Source organism: Podarcis filfolensis (assembly GCF_964270895.1).
Source record: "Podarcis filfolensis genome assembly, chromosome: 1".
In the NCBI taxonomy this organism is placed as follows: domain Eukaryota; kingdom Metazoa; phylum Chordata; class Lepidosauria; order Squamata; family Lacertidae; genus Podarcis; species Podarcis filfolensis.
In genome coordinates this window covers 105,287,811-105,302,812 of record NC_139604.1, presented here as the reverse complement: position 1 = coordinate 105,302,812, position 15,002 = coordinate 105,287,811, and the positions used below count along the sequence as shown (strand labels likewise).

The following is a 15,002-nucleotide window of genomic DNA, read 5'->3' as shown; positions in this document are numbered from 1 at the left end:
CTCACTGAATAAGCAAGCATGATTGTGCTGTGCATTAATAATCCCACCTTTACCCCTGCATCTGTCCTACATTTCCTTTAAAAAAAAATCACTTCAGTTCACTTGAAAAACATGGTGCTGGAGTTTTTCTGGAATTTATTGGCTTACTTATACTCGCCTATAAAAAAAAGGTTTTGAGAGGTTTAATTGTGCATGTTGCCAGCTATTTTTTTTAATAAAAAACCCATAGACCTATTTTAAGCAACTATTTAAAATTGACTACAGTGAGTCAGGAAACCATGTGTAGCCAAGACTGTGAGAACCTTGTAAAAAAGCAAGGGGAAGGTAATAAATGAGCCCTGGGCTGTTACTCCAGCACCTAATCAGGAGCCTGTGTCATTCCTTCCACTTTCATTTCCCTTATCACGTGCCACCAGGACGAAAAAAACCCCCACATAAGCAGAGTGCTTTGGAAAGGCAGTCACAGGTGCAGTTGCTGCACAGTTTTGGCAACACCTGACATTAACAGTAGTTGGAAACTGGCAGTGTGGACTTTTGAAAATAACCATTTAAGCTGATGGACTCTGCCTGCAGGGCTTGGGCAAGTCTTAGGCTGCATATGCACTACCCTGTATATTTAAAGCCCCCACACACTTCCTCTAAAATCCTGAAAACTGTTGCTTATCCTTCGCATAGCTACAATTCCAAGCATGCTTAACAAACCCCAGTTCCCAATATTTTTTTTGGGGGGGGTATTACCTTTCAAATGTGCTCTAAATGTATTGTGTGTGTATACAACCATAGAGCCCATACTTCTTCAGCTGCATATTGTCATGAACAATGTGGTGAGGAGGAATTTGCCTTTTTCTGGTCTGGGATTTTACCCCAGATTCAATATAAATTGTCATTTAGTAGAAGTGATTATTTAAAAAAACAACACTGCAGTTTAGCTTGCTGGTTAATGTTCCTGATTCCCCTGGGAGTGGACAGAGCTGGCTTCAGCACAAGGCAATGTGAAAAGGTCAGCCTGTACCAGAATAGGCACAATTTCCCTTCCTCTAGCCTCTAGGGGCATATTTAACTTTTTGCTTAATTTGTGAAAGTGTCTCAATCTAGCACCGATGCTGGAAAGTTCACAGCCACTTTTACAGGGCCAATTTGCTTTGGAAGAGATAGCATTGGGCACTTGTTGTTTAGTCGTTTAGTCGTGTCCGACTCTTCGTGACCCCATGGACCAGAGCTCGCCAGGCACTCCTGTCTTCCACTGCCTCCCGCAGTTTGGCCAGACTCATGTTCGTAGCTTCGAGAACACCGTCCAACCATCTCGTCCTCTGTCGTCCCCTTCGCCTTGTGCCCTCCATCTTTCCCACCATCAGGGTCTTTTCCAGGGAGTCTTCTCTTCTCATGAGGTGGCCAAAGTATTGGAGCCTCAGCTTCACGATCTGTCCTTCCAGTGAGCACTCAGGGCTGATTTCCTTAAGAATGGATAGGTTTGATCTTCTTGCAGTCCATGGGACTCTCAAGAGTCTCCTCCAGCACCATAATTCAAAAGCATCAATTCTTCGGCACTTAAGATAGCTTTATCATAATTACTTGCACAGAGTAAGCAGGCATTAGGAGAGCATACCAATAAGCCCATAGTAAGAACTAGATTCTCAATCTCATCAGTCCAAATTTTCCCCAAATAGCTCACCAGGCTGTTTGCACACTCTCCCAGAGCAGGCAAAACTTATTTCCATTTCCCCACCTTGGCAGGTGGGTGTGGCTCACATTCCAGGTACTTTGAACAGTTACTGGTAATTGGCTATTTTGTCCAAACAGCTTGAGTGGCAAACCATGATTCAAAATAATACTGTTGGTAAGGGTAGAGAGGGCACCCTTTGTTAATGCATATTGCAGTGCAGTTTTAAGTCTATTGTACTAATCACTGAGAGCAGGAATCACTAGGATTTGTAATAACTTGGTTTGGTTTTTTAAATATCTAACTGTGCAATTCAATTAAAAGTAAGATTGAAGGGGGATTGCCAAAAGCACATTTAAGCTTAAATTTGGGATGTTCCAGTATCCTGAAGTCCGCCCCAGAACTAAACCTCCTGTTTTATGTGCCCTGGTGAGAGCCAGTGTGGTGTAGCGGTTAAGAGCAGTAGACTCGTAATCTGGTGAACCGGGTTCGTGTCTCTGCTCCTCCACATGCAGCTGCTGGATGACCTTGGGCTAGTCACACTTCTCTGAAGTCTCTCAGCCCCACTCACCTCACAGAGTGTTTGTTGTGGGGGAGGAAGAGAAAGGAGAATGTTAGCCGCTTTGAGACTCCTTCGGGTAGTGATAAAGCGGGATATCAAATCCAAATTCCCTCTGTCAGTTTTCATGGCAATGAATGGTTTTATACTCCACAAAAAAAGTGATATCCTTATTTGTAAGACAAACGGGCACTATATGTTACTGCTTCCAAATTACAAGTCATTACATATCATGGCAACGAATAACCTGTACATGGCCAACTCTTTGCATGTCAGTTCTCCAAACAGAAAGAGAGGATGTCAAGCTGTCTACTTTAAAAGAGAAACTTGTTTGACTAAGATTAAAAATGGTACTGCTTGAACATGATTTCTTAGGTCAGAGATGGCCCTCCGTATCTTTTTTGGACTCCAACTCCCATCAGCCTCAGTCAGTGTGATCAGTGGTCAGGGACACTGGGAACTGTGGTCCAGCAACATCTGGAGAGCTGAAAGCCCACTATCCCTGCCTCATGTAATGAAAATGTAATGGCAACATCTGAAAGTAAGCATCAAACAGAATAATAATAATAATAATAATAATAATAATAATCTGAAATTCACTGTGGGGGTTGTGAGGAGAAGTAAAATCCTACTTTCACGTGTGGCATTGGTCTGGAGTGGTGGTGGTGATGTTGGGATTTGCACTCCTCTTCTTGAAAGTAAGTATTACTGTGTGTGCATAGATTTTTGTAAACTTCAGGCTACCTGCTGTCCTTTACAGTAGTGATGGGGAACCAATGGCCCTTCAAATGTTGCAGGACTACTGCTCTTATGACTATTGGCCAGGCTGAGTGGGGCAGATGGGAGTTGGGAGTCCAATAATATAGTGGTACCTCAGGTCCGCTCTGGAGGTCCGTTCTTAACCTGAAGCACCACTTTAGCTAATGGGGCCTCCCGCTTCTGCCACGCCGCTGCTGCGTGATTTCTGATCTCATCCAAAAGCAAAGTTCTTAACCCGAGGTACTATTTCTGGGTTAGCGGAGTCTGTAACCTGAAGCGTATGTAACCTGAAGCGTATGTAACCCAAGGTACCACTGTATCTGGAAGGCTGAAGATTCCTCATTCTGATTTACAGAATTATGAGTGTCCCTGCCTTGCAAATCTGCATAGGATAATACTGCAAATTGCCCTATCCCTGTGTCTTAATTTTGCACTTGACTGGGGTATTTTCGGTCATTCAATTAAGTCAGTTTGCATACTGATGTGGCAGGTGCCATTTCCCCCACTGCAGTTAAATGCCTGTGTGTAGGAAGCAAGGGCATGTCCTGCAAACCACAGTCATAGAATCATAGATTTGTAGAGTTGGAAGGGGCCACAAGGGTCATCTTGTCCAACTACATGCAATCCAGGATTTTTTCACTCAACGTGGGGCTCGAACCTTTGATCCTGGGATTAAGAGTGTCATGCTCTTCCAGTTGAGCTATCCAGCCACATGGATATTATATCCTTTGTCCTTTTTCATATTATCCAGCCATACAGCACCCAGAGACATATATTTTTTTAGAATACTGGAGGCCTAATCCATGTTTATCATGGGAAAAGTAATAATTCTTTTTTAAAATCACTCATAACCCCAGAGCTTTTGAATTAATATTAAAACCATTTGCCATGGGAAATTGGGAGAAATTCAAATAATATTTCTTTACTTTACAATAAAAATCTTTACAACTTTAAAAGAATATTTAATAAGGATTTAAAACCATATGAAAAGTCCACATTCACAGTCCTCAGAGTCAAATTGTTGAAGGTTCAGAGTTTGACCAGCAGTGAGCCAGGAAGTATAAGAAAGATTGGAAACTTGTCATAACCACACCCACACCCTGAAAATTATGCCTCTCATGATGGTGTCACGTATCCTCTTGTCTGCTTATTGCTGTGACACTTGAAGTGCTGCTATAGAGGAAAGGATTGAGAATCATACATTTTCCCTTCAGAAATCCCATGACAACCATGTATGAATATCTTAAACCCTGTAAAAAAAAATGCCTAAAATGGGGGAATGACAACATTCCCATTCAATACTCAAGAATGGCAAGTGTGGGGGAAGCTAATGGGATTGCCTAAGATATCACCAGAAGTTTGTAGAAGAGCCGGAAACTGAATTTTAGTTATTTATTATTTGTTTATTGAATTTATATACCACCCTGTACCCAAAGGTCTCTGGGCGGTTCACAGAACAAAATCAGAATATAAAACCACAAAATATATCATCAGGATTAAAAACAACAACCCAATAACCACCTCCCCAAACCCCCCACATTTTAAAAAGGCATATGATTTATGAGTTATGAAGGCGTTTCAGATCGTTAGATGTACCTTCCTGACTAGAAGGCAAAGTGTTCCAAAGTATTGGAATGCTTGGAAACTCATCCTGGGGTCATCAGCACTTCCGCTTGTCACATGTCTAGAAAGCACAGTTCCAAATGGCTTTCTGCTTCCCCTGTGCTTTCTAAGTACAGGCCTGAGCGGTTTCCCTATTGCTCCTTTCCTTTCCCAGGGAAAACCCGCTCTTTAGTGCTAAATGTCAACCTGAAGAAAACCTGAATTGCTGTTTGCTCCGATGGAACACTAAAGAGTCATTTTCTCTTGGGGAAAGCAGCGGGGCAAGAGAAAGTATGACTAAGCCACTGAGGAACTGGCAATACTGGAGTTTCTCTGTGATCCTTTCCCCATACCATTTTCTTTCACAACAATAATTGAGGAGGCCTCCCCCCCCCCCCCCGTGTTGGTAACACGTTCTACAGAATCTGTGAACAAGGCTAAGCTTTTAGAAGGGCTACAACATATCTTAGGAATCTTGGTCAGAAAGCCCAGCTCATTCTCTGAAGTCCCAAATTCTGGTCCCAGGACAAAGCTTATGTATACCACAGAATTAAATTGCTTTTAATAGCCATTTACTCTGTTAGTGGGAATGTGAGAGAGTTTAAAAGAGAAGGTTATCTCCCCTCATAAATTACAGTCCCCAACGTTCTCTGGTAGCAGCCATGCTTGTTAAACTAGCATCAAACCAACATTTTCTGCTATATATTCTGGAAAGTGGTCTTTTCACTACGCATTTGGACACCTCTTAATAGTTCAGAACCATTTTGTTTTAAATGATGGCTCTTGAGATCTAGGAGCTGGTTTCCATCTGTCTGGATACAGTTAGATGCCATTTTGAATCAAGATGCCAGACTGAACCTTTCAAAACTGTAACCATTTTAACCACTGATTTCAAAACTCCACTGACTTTTCCGGGGTTTCTTAGAATTCCTGAGCAGCATTGGGTATTAGGCTGCTAGCAGACTTGCTGTTTAAATAGTTGACTGACAATGGGACCTGGTAACTTCCGGGTTAGCGCCATCGGTGAATGGCGGAGTTCCTCCGACCGGAGGAACTGGCTCCGTGGAAACTGGGTCTTCCCGTCGCGGCGAAGGTGGGGACCCACTAGAAATCCCAGGTGGAGGAAGCCTGGGAACGTGGGGTTTGGCAGGGCACCAGGAGCGCCTCCCCTACTCGCGGGGAACCCCATTTTGGGGCTCCAGAGCGAAGTGGGGTGAGTGGTGCGGTGCTGCGAACTGATTGCTACTTTCACGGAGGGAAGCCACATAGCCATTGCCGGAGAGCGCTGACTTTTTCCTGTGGACAATTGGACTCTAAACAAGTACCCGTGAGTAGAAACGGAAAATTGGATCAAGAAACATTCTAATTTGGCATCGAAGCGGGAAGGTTTAAAACAGGAAGTCCGCCTTCCGCTTTTTGTAAATAGACTGAAGCAAAAACCTTGTAAGCTAATAGCCTGGAAAGTCGTTTGTAAAGGTCGAAATCTCCTTCATTTATAACCACTAAAACCCCCTTGGAAGCAGGAGAAAAGGGGGGAAAATTTTGACTGTTCAAGCCTGCAGGAGAAAGAGTAAAAGAAAAGTAAGTTTCCACCGTCTCAAACCTGGGAACGGGGTGTCAGAGACAGAAATTGTCGGAGACATTCATTGACTGTGAATGGAACATTTTGACAGATAGCTAAAAAAAGGAGAAACAAACTGATTCCAATGTTGCCTTTTGCATTCTAAAGAAACAAAATATTTGAAAAATGAAAGTAACTTTCCTTTGTTGGATATGTTTTAAAAAGATGGACACAAATAGAAATTGTCTCCTCTAGAGGGAGCTTGTTAAATTGTTGCTGCAGTCCACTAGGGGACTTTACAGCTGCGAGATTAAGATCGTGGGACCAGTCTTCTGACCTTGAATAAAAATGTGTTGGGAGGAAGTTTTGGTGCTGGCTTTTTGTAAAACAAATGCTTTGCTGGAGCATTTGCATGAGAAGATGGATCTGATGAATGGGAAGTTGGACTTGATGACTGTTGTAGTCAGTAAATGCGGACAAACAGGGAATACGGACACAGAAATCATACAGGGACCAACTCAGGAAACTGGTTTGACTGGGCAAGTGCAAGGGCAGTTGATAATGGAGGAGGTGGCGGATGCACCTCAAGTAATGCAAATGGAGAGATCCGAGGCCCTGCAGGAGCATAAGCTGCTGTCTTTGAAGATTGAATTTGGAGTGGGCCAGGGGGAGCCTGGAGCTGAGGAGGCTCTTAACTTTGGAGGGTCTCTGAAATATGCTGTTAACTATTTTTTGGATCACATTGATGACTGCAGGGAGTGGGACTGTGGGGAATGGGCTGGTCTGATGAGGGGAGATGGAAATAACTATGGGCTGGAATCCCCCAGAGATCTACTCCTCAGGGAGAAAGGAAAGAAATTAAGAAAGAGACCAACAAAAGACAAGGAAAAGTGCAAGTATAAACAAGAAGAAGAAAAGCTGCAGAAGGGGCATGGAAGAGACTTAAGGGCCTCAGACATAAGATCACCAGGTTGATGGACTGGATGGAATGGACAGTAAGGACTGACATACCCCGAGACCAGGAAGAAGGGACGTTGGATGAAAATTAGAAGAAAATCTATAAAGAAAAATTTTTATTTTGGGAATTAGTGTAAAATTAATGAATATTAGGGAAAATGTTGGAATGAAACTATCTGGCTTTAGTAGAAATGATATAAGGAGTTATGTATAAATAAGTATTTAGTTTTAAGCTTTAAGGTATTTTATGGTAAGATAAGGTTAAACAAATTAAGGCAAATTGAATAACAGAATATGGTGAAAGATGGAAAAGATTTGCTGAGTTAATTAATAGGCTAGACTGTCAAGATAAATTATTCAAATAAAAATTGAGAAAGATGGAAAGAATTTGCTGAAATAACTAATTAAGCTAGAATACAAAAAGGGAGGTGTGAGGAGGTCAAGGAAATAAGCAAATGAAAGATGTAATATGGGATTTGTATTTTTCTTTTTTGTTGTAGTGTTGTTGTATTGGCTTTTATGTATTTTTTCTTCTTTTTTTGCTGTTTTTTTTCCTTCTCTTTTTTGTATTCTTGAAACTCTGAATAAATATCATTAAAAAAAAAAAGACAATGGGACCTGGTCAATTAGGGCAAATGGATCAGTGCCCCACCAACCTCAGGGCTCATCCACTTTTACCTTTTGCCAGGTGTGCCAAGACACCTTGTCCCCCTCAATATTTGTTGGGAGGCAGCCGGCCCCCTCAGTGTTGAGGGGGCCCATTGTGCATGACGTGGGCATTATGTGTGCACGATGTGCATTGCAGGTTCAGTGGCTGCCTCCTCCAGAGTGCTCGGTCTGCTCTAGACAATGTAACACTTTCTAGACACAGGTCTGAGCATTAAAGCTCCATAAAGGTAAAGGTAAAGGGACCCCTGACCATTAGGTCCAGTTGTGGCCGACTCTGGGGTTGCGGCGCTCATCTCGCTTTATTAGCTGAGGGAGCCGGCGTACAGCTTCCGGATCTTGTGGCCAGCATGACTAAGCTGCTTCTGGTGAAGTAGAAAAGAGCACAGAAACACCGTTTACCTTCCTGCCAGAGCAGTATCTATTTATGTACTTGCACTTTGACGTGCTTTCGAACTGCTAGGTTGGCAGGACCAGGGACCGAGGAACGGGAGCTCACCCCGTTGCGGGGACTCGAACCGCCAACCTTCTGATTGGCATGTCCTAGGCTCTGTGGTTTAACCCACAGCGCCACCCGCATCCATAGCTCTTTTCTTTTGCCCCAGCACTTTCCCCAGGAAAACCTGCTCCGTAACACTGAATTGGAACAAACAATGGTTCAGGTTTTCCGTGGATTGCTATTTGCTCCGATTCAGCAGTAAAGAGAGGGTTTTCATGGGGTAAGTACCAGCAGGGTGGGACAAATGCTCAGAAACAGAGCCTGTGCCTAGAAATGCAGCACAAAAGGAAGTCTGGATGAGGGCACGGCCTATCCTCAGCCAGCCTCCACCTGCATCCTGTCCTACTTAAGATCATTCAGGGAATAGCTCTGCCTCTCATTGACATTGGCTCCACCTCTTGTGGGTCTCCCTGCCTTTTTGTCCCACCAGTCCCAATGGGCACCAATCACCATTGCTGACTGATGAGGGCACTGAACAGGAGCACTCTACGCTGCAACGCATTGTTGCTGATCCTCCTCATGCTCTTCCATTTCAGCTCTTCTCAAAAATATGTATGGGAAACTGAAAACCAATCTTTCAACTTTAAGGATCCAGTACCTTTAAATGTTGCATAGATGAGGGAATTCTGGCAGGTGAAGCTTTTCCAATCCCTTCAGCACAGCAACCTGGCAAGCTGTACCTGCCAACATTCCCTCATCTATACAACTGTTAAAAGTACAGATGTACTAACGCTGAAATATCAACCATCACTGCTTTAATTAAGATATGGTTCATTTTTAGAAAAATGTTTTACAGCCCTTTAAGCAGAGAACATATTTAAAAGAGTCAGCTGCCTCATATCCTCTAGACTAGTAATGTCAATCCTCTCAGTTTTGTTACATTATTAAATTCAGAAATAGAAACAATCACAGTGAAATCTGTATTAGGGTCCACGGAGCAAATGTACTCAGGTCATCTAAGGGGCAAAGTAAAGTGTTTGGAAATATTATTATTCGTTATTTAGGCACAATCTTTCTCAGTGGAGCAAACATTTAGGTCCTCTAATCTCAGCCACAAAATTACTTTCAGGTGAGTGAGAGTAATTTCTGTCACTGTTCTTAACAGATAATTCAGAGTTGATGTGGGTAGCAATAATAGCTACCTTAAGAGGTTATTTGTTGCCACTTAACTAATCCCCTCACTAAGATCCTATTATTTCTAACCTCTGTGAAATCTGTGCTGTTACTTTTGCCTAATTCAGTTCAATAGTTGGAGCTATGCATAGCCTCTGGAAGCTGTACCTGATGTTCAAACTTCTACAATTTATTTTTATTAAGAGCTGCTTCACAACCTGGCTACATTGGTGTGTGTTGAGGTAAACTGTGAAGGAGAGACAAGTCTCCAAATATGGCAGTGAACACACGACAGGAAGACGTAACCAGTTATTACGTCATGGGTGCTTCTATGCTTGGGTGGTAACAGCAGGGGACTGCTTAATCCTCAAAGAATAAGGATTATTTTACCTCATTTTTTAAAAAACTTAATTATTTGAACATTTTTTTTCCATTGCAAAAGAGCAATTCTCAGGTTGTTTAAGCAGGAGCCATGGAATTTTGTCACTTACCACAAATGACATCACTTGTCACAAATGTTGTCACAGGTGCAATCTCTCCACGCCTCAGTAGGGGAGAGCCCTGCTGCCCCAGCAGGATCACTTGCGCAGGCTCCTGCTAGCAAAACTTACTTAGTTGAATTCTGCCCTGTGTTTATGGCAAACCTTGGACTTGTCAACACTTCTGCTTGTCCTGTGCCTAGAAAGCACAAGTCCGGGCGGTTTTGCCTTTGTCCAACCACTTCCCCTTGAAAACCTGGTCTTTAGCGCTAAATCAGAGCAAATATCAATCCAGAGAAATTGATATTGACGTTTGCTCTGATTCAGCGGTAAACAGTGGGTTTTCCCAGGGGGAGAGCAGCCGGGCAAGCGCAAGTGTGGCTGATTCTCTTGTTCCACTGCATATATCAGAGCTTTCATCCTGCAAGATAAACATGCTCATGAGTGTTTGGCCATCGGTTCCAGTTGTTGGAATAGAATACCTGGTCTTTACCAACAGAGGGCTTACCAGCATTTGGGAATGAGTGCCTTCTTTGTGTGGGGGAGAATCTGTTCCACACTGTTGGGGAAAACAGTGCATTGCAGTTCAGACCAGACAGAACACAGTATTTACATACTGCAAACCAAGGAAGACATGGAAGGCAATCACAGCAACTGTGCTTTCACGTTGGGTGTTTGTGTTTGAAGTCTCTAGGCAGAGTTTAGAGTTCTAGGAAGATAGGTTTTAGCAAAGTTCTCAAGTTGCTGGGTGTGTTCTGGAGAAGAGACGTTTTGTGCAAAGTGCTCCCTCTTCATGCAAAATGCTATTTCTCCCTGTTCCTCCTTGTGAACTCTTAAGTAAGCACTACATGGGCTGAGATCAGAGGAAGGGAGAGACTCATACTAGTTGTCCGGTCATCTGAGTTGTGGTTCCCCTAGGTATGGTTTATATCCTGGGGATTATATGGTGCAATTAGGTGCTGAGTTACATCATACTCTATGCTCTACCGGTGCAATGTGGGCATGGTGGTCATCAATGCAGCTGTTTTAAAATTCCTTCCCCTACCATTGAAGTCAATAGGAGGGATATCATTTGTCTCAGGTCCAGGGCTAGTTTAAACCTGAGCTGTCAATAGGAGCATAAAGAGTATAGTATGGCCACTGGCGGAGGAAGAGGAGTGCGGGGGGAGTACACAGCCCATGGCAGCGCAATCCTTGTGGCGTGGCATCGTGGCTGCCCCCCCCCCCCCGCGCTGGGCGCCACACCCCTGGGACGTGCGCTAGCCCTGCCCCCACCTGCTCTCCGTCCCCCGGTGCTGGAGCATGAAGCTCCGCCACTGCCTATGGCACCCATTTCTTGCCCACGAGTCTACCCTGTTTTGGTTGTTCCATCAATCTGTCTGGCCAGGTCGCCTGGTGCATCTCTTGTGGCAGAAGCATTGCCTGAGTATCAGCTGTTTAGTGGGGCTTCCAGCCAAATCCCGTAGCCTTTCAGATTTGATGCAACTTGAATATAGCCTTGTACCCTGAATATTTCACCCTTGATAAGGCTTTCTTTTCTTTTCTCCTCTCCATCTAGCTCACCCAGTGTTTGAAAATGGGCAAGTTGAATGTCCACAGGGATATAAAAGGTTGAATCGGAGCCACTGCCAAGGTAAGCGTGAAACTTTTTCTCATCCCCTTTCACGGGTACTGTACTGGGTGTTATTCAACTACTGTGTCATGTCAGCACAAAGGTTTCTGCTTGTGCAGCAGGATCCTAAGAGCATAAGAAGAGTCTGCTGAATTAAGCCAATGGCCCATCTAGTCCAGCATCCTGTATTCACAATGGCCAGCCAGATTCCTGGTGGAAACCCTAGGCAGAACATGAGCACAACAGCATTCTGTCTGCCTGAGATTGGCAGTAACTGGTATTCAGAGGCATAATGACATTAGAGGTAGGACATAGTCCCCCGGGCTAATAGCCCCATGCCCTCCCCCAAATTTGTGCCAGAGGGTTGAGGGAATCTCTGGAATTGAGTTAGGGGATGCATGGAACAAGAGAATTAGTGCTGTGTTGGATTCCACTCATTATATGCAAAAATGATCTGTCCCATGGTTACTTGCTTAATTACAACCCAAAACCCTACAGCTCTACTTACAAAGAGCAGAAACATCTAGTCACATTATTATGTATTCTAATTGCTCTTTCACCCCTTGAATCTCATCTTCATTCAATTATCAGCAGTGCCAATGCACAAACATTTGCCTTACTTCGTCCTATGATAAGATAAACTCTGCCCTACAACAGATACAGAATCTTCCACTCTGTAGAGAAATATAGGCTGATACATATCTTTGCCTTTGATGAGTTTATAATTAATATAACCTCCCAATTGCAGGGTGTGTTCTAGGTAAATGTTTTCTTGTGGTTGTTTTGAAAAAGGATTATGTTTCTTATACCCTAAAGCAAACTTAGCTGTAGCAGTTTTATTTGTGTAGGAGGTGTTGAGAGGAAGGTTTAAAAGTGAAAGTGAACAGGTGTGGGGAAATCTGTTATTAATTTATTTTTTAAATGTACATCCTGCCACATGCTTTGAAAAGCCTCGGGGCAGTTAATGCAACAATTTAAAACAATACCATCTTGTTAGTGCAATAAAATTAGTTAACAATAACTATAAGCAGGGTAAATAACAGTTATGAAACACTTATGCTTAAGTCTGGAATAAAATTCATGTCTCTCCAAATGCCCACAAGAAAATTAAGTAACTGATCTCCTAAAAATGAAAACTCTGCAGGCCTTCTGAATCTATGTAGGGAAGAAGTTGGGTGAGGAAAGTGTCCCCACAAAAGATGCTGCTGACACCAGATAATGCTGGTACTCTGAGCATCTTATTACATAAGTGTATGAGATGGGTCATACAATTTTATATCCACACCAATGGTTTATATATGGTTCCAAGAGCTGGAATGTGCTCTGTAGAGTAATGGAGGAGAAATTCAATTTGTTTGCACTTTAATACGAAATGACCTAATTTGCAGTTCTCGAACCAATATACAAACTGAAACACAGCTAACCTTCAAAATTTACACTTCTCTGAATTTTATGGTGTAGTTCTCCTACCAAACAATATGTTTAAAATGCACATCATTGCGGTAAATGTGCATACAAATGCTTGCAAAAGTATGTATGTGACCGGATGCACATTGGATGAACGCTGGTTGGTTCTGCTTCGAAGCCATAGCACAGATGGATCCTGGCTTTCAAAATTCCTTTTGCTTTAGGTCAAATGAGGGCTGTATACCTCTTACATTTTTCCTAATGCATCTTGGGATGAAATTGGCATTGGGCTGGGCCTCTCTGGGAATTTTTACTTGTTCTTAGTGCACATTCCAGATGCTGTTCAAAGCGTAAAGCCCAGTGTCTCCTCATAGTGGTGGCAGGAATGTCATCGTTCTTTCTCTAGGATCTCCCCCCTTACAATAAGCTGTGAGATTCTACTTGGATGGCGTAATGCAGAGTCTTAGCTTGGATTTGTGCAATTCCATTGATGGATGTTCTCTTGACATGTTTCCTTTAGCATGGAATTCCTCTCATATTGAACTGATTAGCAAATCACCACAATTCTGTGGGTCTCAACCTTTCTGGCTCATAGCTGATTTGTGTTTTTTTTTTTAAAGAAATATTTATTGAAGTTTTGCAAAAACAAATATACAAGAACACATAATAACAGAAAAAAGAAAGATAAAGATACAACATATAAGAGCACAGAAAAAATAAGAAAAATTAAAAACAATTCCATTTTTCATAACTTAAAACTCATTTGCTAGTTTCTTTGACCTCCTCACACCTCCCCTTCTTGTATTCCCATTTAAATAATCAATTCAGCAAATCCTTACCCTCTTTCATTTAACTTAACTCTATATCTTAACATTTTATAACTCTGTATTTTCATCCATTATCAATTCATTTTTGCATATTCTTATTAGCTTTATTGCTAATACCACTTATTACCTATTTATAACCCTTTTTTCATATTCTCTTAAAGCATTACAGCTGGAAACCACTTAATTTCTATCCAACATCATTCTAACATTCCTTAATTTTACAATATTTCTGTAGATAGTCTTTAAATTTCTTCCAGTCTTCTTCCACCGACTCTTCTCCCTGGTCTCGGATTCTGCCAGTCATTTCTGCCAATCCCATATAGTCCATCACCTTCATCTGCCATTCTTCCAAAGTGGGTAAATCTTGTGTCTTCCAATACTTTGCAATAAGTATTCTTGCTGCTGTTGTAGCGTACATAAAGAAAGTTCTGTCCATAGCTGATTTGTAAACCATGATTGCCTGTCCTTGCCATTCCACACTGTTACCATTGCTACCACCCCTTCTCTAATTGCTAGGGCTGCATACATTCATTTTGATAAGCTTTCTGCTGTAGAACCTGTGCTCACAAAGGCCACACTGACAAACTCTGAGCTATTGTGGCAGAGAGATTCTTGGGCCCTAATGTATTCTTTTTTAAAAGCACAAATATCTAAACTTGTGTTTTATAGAAAGTGGGATTGATTTCCTGATCGGTGATCTTCAGGCCTCACAAATATAGTGCAGGGCAGGTATAATGTATTTAGGTGTTGACACTTTCTGAGAGAGACTTTATAAATAGGTCGCACTCTGTGCATGAGTGGCATGATAAGTTGGCAAGCGCATACTCCCGAACCTGCTTATTGGCACAACATGAATGTGGGATTGGAGTGGCTGTTTAACTCCATACTTGAACTGACCATATGCAGCTTTCTTATCAGAGATGTATGGGGGACTACATTGCTTGATGAGTTGGTAATCCCTGGGGGGGGTGCAATCCCAGGGGAGTTGAAGCAGGCAGTAGTGTGCCCGCTCTTAAGAAAACATCATTAGATCCTTCAGATCTATCCAATTACCGTCTGGTTTCGAACCTTTCATACCGGGGTAAGGTAATTGAGAGAGTGGCTGACGAACAGCTTGGTAGGTTTCTGGATGAAACATCGGCCTTGGATCCATTCCAGTCTGGCTTTCACCCTGGACATAGGACTGTTAGTTGCCCTAACAGATGATCTCCGTAGGCAGCTGGACTGAGGCGCGTCTGGGCTGCTATTCTTCTAGATCTGTCAGCAGCCTTCGACATGATTGACCACGAACTATTGGACCA

General features: G+C 42.6%; 1 protein-coding gene across 1 annotated transcript in view; it reads left to right on the top strand.

Annotated features, from left to right (window-relative positions):
* Positions 1-15,002, top strand: part of LTBP2 (latent transforming growth factor beta binding protein 2) — a 133,732-nt gene that overhangs the window by 70,487 nt on the left and 48,243 nt on the right. Inside the window, exon 9 of the mRNA XM_083609362.1 lies at positions 11,414-11,488. Within this exon, the coding sequence (XP_083465488.1) occupies positions 11,414-11,488 (75 nt within the window). The remainder of the gene's footprint in view (positions 1-11,413; positions 11,489-15,002) is intronic.